Source organism: Lichtheimia ornata (assembly GCF_029851405.1).
Source record: "Lichtheimia ornata isolate CBS 291.66 chromosome Unknown scaffold00015, whole genome shotgun sequence".
In the NCBI taxonomy this organism is placed as follows: domain Eukaryota; kingdom Fungi; phylum Mucoromycota; class Mucoromycetes; order Mucorales; family Lichtheimiaceae; genus Lichtheimia; species Lichtheimia ornata.
In genome coordinates this window covers 70,467-76,384 of record NW_026695335.1, presented here as the reverse complement: position 1 = coordinate 76,384, position 5,918 = coordinate 70,467, and the positions used below count along the sequence as shown (strand labels likewise).

General features: G+C 43.5%; 1 protein-coding gene across 1 annotated transcript; it reads left to right on the top strand.

Annotated features, from left to right (window-relative positions):
• Window positions 1-4,236: 4,236 nt before the first annotated feature.
• Window positions 4,237-4,691, top strand: O0I10_004180 (uncharacterized protein; the record flags this gene model as incomplete). Its single annotated transcript, XM_058484242.1, has 2 exons — window positions 4,237-4,266; window positions 4,497-4,691. The coding sequence occupies 2 exons, from the start codon at window positions 4,237-4,239 to the stop codon at window positions 4,689-4,691; spliced, it is 225 nt and encodes a 74-aa protein (XP_058344867.1).
• Between the last annotated feature and the right edge of the window lie 1,227 nt (window positions 4,692-5,918).

Here is a 5,918-nt window from a genome sequence, read left to right as displayed (position 1 = left end):
AATGGGAAGAAGCGGCAAGAAGTTGGGAGCGGAAGAAGTGGAAGAATAAAATGAATTGTTGAATCATATTTCTTCGTTTGAGCGTTGTTCAGCCTAATCCACTCAGATCAAGAAAATTAGATGGGCATGCTGGGCTGGAGCAGGACAATCGTTCACATGCAGTGAGGTGGGTAGTGGTGGCAAATGGAAGAATGGGCTGTTAGCTGGCAGTTTACAAGTATCATGCATTGACCCCTGATGCTGACTTCTTTGTCCCTGTTACACAAAGAAGTTCTTCTGCATTATGGGCTCTACTGGGGCTAGCTTCTCAACGATGAACAAAGACCACTTTTCATATGCATCACGCTTACAGCATATGTAAACAGGCGTTAAAAGAGCCCTAAACTTTACAATCAAACGTGGGGTCTTTAATCGAACAGTGTTGCTCGTCGGGGTCAAAGAATCTTGTGTCAAAGTATGAAGTTCATCGTGGCCAATCCCAGATTCCCGCAATGTCGCTACCAGCCAAACTGGATCCGGGGGTCGACCTTCTTCGACGACGACCAAAAAATATTTTGGGCTGTTTGCGACATTGAACGCGAAACTTTCACACAAGGTGCTGTTGGCCAAGCCGAGCTCATTGCTCTAATAAAAACCGCACGTTTCATTGTAAAGTTTGGAGATACACGCACCTTTATGTTTGTAAGCGTGATGCTATATGAGAAGTGATCTTTGTTCATTGTCAAGTAGGTGGACCCCGACAGAGCCAAAGATGCAGAAGGACCTCTTGGGTAACTCAGCTAAAAAGTCAGGACTTCAGGGACCATGCATGAAAGGTACGCAACCCTCATTTTCAGGTCATACATTGGCAGCTAATAGCCACTTTTGTGCATTCACAACTTTTGTGCATTCTATTGTAGGTGGACGATTCTCCTGCTCCAGACATTCATTCCCATGATTAAAGTAAGTTGATCCGAGCTGATTTGGTTGAGTTACGCTCACACAAGATTACATCGGTTGAGCTACATCGAGCGTGCTTGATGTCCAGAGTGATGTAATCTCTCTTTGACCGCAGCTCAGTCAAATCAGCTCGGATCAACCTACTTTAATCATGGAAATGAATGTCTAGAGCAGGGGCATCGTTCCCATGCAGTGGATCTCGCAACAATGATGATTGGATAAAAGTGGCCGTTAGCAAGCAATACATGCCTGTTCGTAGATGATCCATAAAGTAATTATACATTGACCCTTTCATTCATGCAAACGTATTGCCACCGGGCTCCACGACTTTCCGTATCTTTTGCTCTGCCATGTCTAAATAATTTCACAATGAACAAAGACCACCTTCAGCATCACGCTTACAAACATAAAGGTGCGTGTATCTCCAAACTTTACAATGAAACGTGCGGTTTTTATTAGAGCAATGAGCTCGGCTTGGCCAACAGCACCTTGTGTGAAAGTTTCGCGTTCAATGTCGCAAACAGCCCAAAAAATATTTTTTGGTCGTCGTCGAAGAGGTCGACCCCCGGATCCAGTTTGGCTGGTAGCGACATTGCGAAATCTGGGATTGGCCACGATGAACTTCATACTTTGACACAAGATTCCTTTGACCCCGACGAGCAACACTGTTCGATTAAAGACCCCACGTTTGATTGTAAAGTTTAGAGATACAGGCACCTTTATGTTTTACATATGCTGTAAGCGTGATGCTATATGAAGGGTGGCCTTTGTTCATTGTGAAGTAGAATGACTATGGTACAGCAAAAGATGCAGAGGGACGTCTTTGTGTAACTCAGTAGTTTTGCATGACTAGAACGATCAATGAATGTTAACTTGTACATAGCTCATCATTGGCAGCCAATAGCCCATTCCTCCCATTCACCATTGTTTCCCAAACCAATGCATGTGAACGATTCTCCTCCACCAGCCCATCATTCCCATCTTTCAACTTTCTTGATCCGAGGGGATTTGATTGAGCTACGCCCAAACAAAGAATACGTCAATTCTTGAAAGACAGACCCTGCGAATGTCTCCGTCTTTCAAACTTTTGGACGCTCCCATTCCAAATTTTCAAATGAAGCGTGAGGTTTTTATTAGAAAAAGTTTATCAGCATGCTCGAGAGCACCCTTCTGACCAATTTTCAAGTTGGAAGCAGGCAACTTCGGGGCGGTGGGCCGTCCGCTCTTTATTTCCCTTCTTCCACCATTTGGATCGCCCCGCATTTTAAATCTTTACAATGAAGCCTGCAGATTTGAACTGAATGAAGTTGATCAGCATGTCACAACGAACCTTCTGACAAAGTTTCAAGTTCGAAATGGCGAATCCCAGGGTAATACATAGTATTTCGGTAAATCATGAATCAGGCGCTGACCTCCATTTCCAACTTACATAGTAAACCTACATAGCACCCTTCCCTTCCAAATTTTCAAATGAAACATGAGGCCTTTTTTAGATCAACGTGATCGACATGACCAAAGGTATCTTGTGTGAAAGTTTCAGGTTCGAGAGGGGTAATCTCAATATCAAGGTTTGATGTATAGTGTACATGGATGTATACAAGAGGTGTCCGCCTACTTAATTTCCACTTCTTCCACTCCCACTTTGTTCCCCCCTCTTCCTCCCATTCTCAATTGTTGGCCCATTCGAGTATACAACTACCACCTGCGAACGATTGCCCTGCTTCAACCCATCATGGCAATCCTACAACTCTCTTGATATGATTGTCTTTGACTGAATGGCAAGTCCATGGCGTGTACACACCTTGTCACTCTACTACAACACACGAATCTCTTGACACAACACACGCTCTGACGCGCTTCCCTGCCGCAATCCAATGTAACAGCATTCAATGCACCAGTTGCTATTAACAAGCTCTTTACTCCATCGTGTCCCACAGCGTTCATTACTTGCAGCAACGCGTCTTACAGCCTTTTCACGTGAAGAGCAGATAGCCATTGTATAGAAACAACTTTATTTACATGTAGCAACTTGCTTCAATACATACGAATTACAATGGATATGGATCTGAATGATGCAATGCTTTGGTATATGTGATGGAAGGAAGTGGATTCATTGACAGGTTTGGTTCGCTTGGCCCGTTTAGAACGAGATGTCTAGTTTGAATGACGCACTATCAGCCATCAACTACACCACAATACAAGCAGTCTTCAACTGGTTGAGCTGCGATGGAAAGTGACTCAAGAAGAGAGGGACCAAGGATCGATGGGAAAGGGAGCGCATCAGCAGCGATATTAGTTTGCAATGGGTATGGATGGAAGGATGCGATCAAGTGCAGTGACGAGAAGGCCTGGAATGTTGCTTTGGTTACTTGGCGCGTCATCAGCAGGAACGATCGATCGTTTCACGCGAATACGGCTGAGGATGGTGGTGGATTGGATGGAATTGAGAAAAGGGCTTATATCTTTGACGAAAGGAGGTGTTTCACAGCAATGGATGATATTGGATACTGGAGCCAAAGCATACAGCACCTACTTTGCAACCATGGATGAAAGGTGGTTATGGCGACAGCAATCAAGAAAAGGATGACGCAATTATCCCTGGTGACTATATACTGTGCTTCGCCCATAGCCTATTCAATTTGGGTATATTTTCCCTTATGTATCTTGTATCTACTTGATAAACATCCACAATACCGTGTCTACGTGTTCTTTGACTTTTTATTAAATGAAAATTGGATCCAACATAATACTTTGGGTATCCTACTATTAGCTCTGATGTGCAAGGGGTGGATCACTTGGTTGTTTTCTGCATTGAAAGGGGGACAGCAAGTTGAAGGATGGAAAGCGAGATGTCATATTTGGTAGGGGGGTTACACAGTAGGTTACACAAGTTGGTTCAGGAGTGGAGTTGCATAACCCATTGGCGGATTCATGTAATGCGCACAGACCTAATAGCTTAATTACGAGGGCTGTTCTCAATTGAAATCTTGAGCAGCGATCATTCTTATGGAGCTAAGAGTATAGGATATTGTTGAGTGTACGTATAAACAGTGATAGCTGTAGCAAGCGGGGTGGCATGGAGTGCACGAATTGGAGCGAACAGGAGGAACAAAGAGACCACTCTTCTTCACTTCCACTTCACAACAAAAGGTAAGCTTGTCTCCATTTACAAACTACAACGCGTTAATTGCTGGCATTTCCTTACAATGTACAGCGTTCATTGGGGTGAACATTGTGCTCAATGGCGACACTTTCCAGTTGCAGACATTCAACAACAAGTACGCGCGCGATCTGCCCATGACTCAAGCTTCCATTGCAATACAACATGTACGTTCAATCGCTGCATTACTTTATTATTCAAGTTGGACATTGAGATACTAAAGTTCACGTGTAGTTTACTATTCTCGCGTTTATACGAGATCCAAAGGGGGGGGGATCGTGTGTCGTGTGTATGCTTTCCATGGTTGTCGTCAGGGAGGGTCGCAACCTATTGTTACTATGGGTATGTCGACATGAAAAGCGAATGTTATTGTTACCTTGCACTTCACTTACTGTAGCTTGAACACGTTGGATTATGGTACCTGTGGCAGCAACAGGATACGGATCTCAAAGCAAGAATGCTGTATGGTTGGCTCAATGGTATGCGTGGTATTGGATCTACAAAGCAAAACATGTTAATTAACGAGCTTTACATGAAACAGCAGCACGACAATATGGATGGCATGGAGATACGGTTTTATTTGAGGCATTGATGCTATTGAGAAATACCACAAGGTAAGGGTGTTCATTGTGGGATTGGTTGGATTCAAGTGAACTTACCAAACACCATACAGTGGCAGAGCTTCTTTCGGCGATACTATTATTATCAAGGCTGCACGTCAAGGACGTCGTTGTACTACACTTTCCTGTGGAGCTCTACATGTTGTGCCCGGGGACAGTGCGACTCATGTTGCGGCCTCAGGGATTTAAAAATGCATCCTCTGTTCGCACGGCTTCCATCGTTTTACGGCTATTGATCTCCTTGCCTTTAGAGAGAAGATGGTATCTCTATTGATGCACTTCATCGCGTCGATCCACAGGAGAGTACCGGTACAATGACGTTTCTTTGGCTGTGCGCTTTTATTATTACTTTACATCCTGATGGTCTATTTGGTTCCCAAGTCTGCGGGTGATGATTGCGTGATTCAAGTATGTATGACTCTCATGCTTTTTGGAGACCTTTGCTGAAACGCCTACCATTATTTAGAGGGATCATTGCAGAGAGCTGCTTGTCTTTTGGTGCTTTGGAGTTTACAAGATCACAGCTATGATTGCTAAGTATTGTTGGATGAGTTTGGACAATTGTTTATGGTGCATCTTTTATAGGTAAATCATGTCAGCCATGGGGAAGTGTTTATGTCTTTGGTGGTGTCAACCTTTATTGCGTCTCGGGTGGTTGGTTACCAAGCAACCGGCGATTTCTCTGGAGAATGTCAGCCAATGAACGTCTTTTATGAGTGGATTGTATCAGCAATTAGCAACAGCATCCATATCGTTGGTTCCACATCAAGCTTTATCCCGTCATCTGGTTTTCTCGTTATCGGCAATTCGGTGGGCGTCCTGAAATGGAGTTCTCTTGTCGATTGATCACATCAGCAGCAAGGAACAACTTGTATATTTTGATATCAGCAACCTTTCGATCTTCTGGTGGCTCTTAATATAAATTCCTTTAATTAAAGTAATTTGTATATCTTCATCTAATTCAATTAAATGATAATAATATTCCTGGTTATCGGCAATCCCTTTGATGGATCTCTACAACTATACGTGTCTTATGGATGGATCATGTCATCAACAAGCAATGAAGTCCCGCGTTCGAATCTTTTGTGTTACCAAGTCATTCATGCATCTCGTCAAGGACTCCATCGTCAAGCTGCATTCCATACCCAATGAAAAAGGATTGGTATCTCATTCATATCGGCTATATCACTGAGTGTACT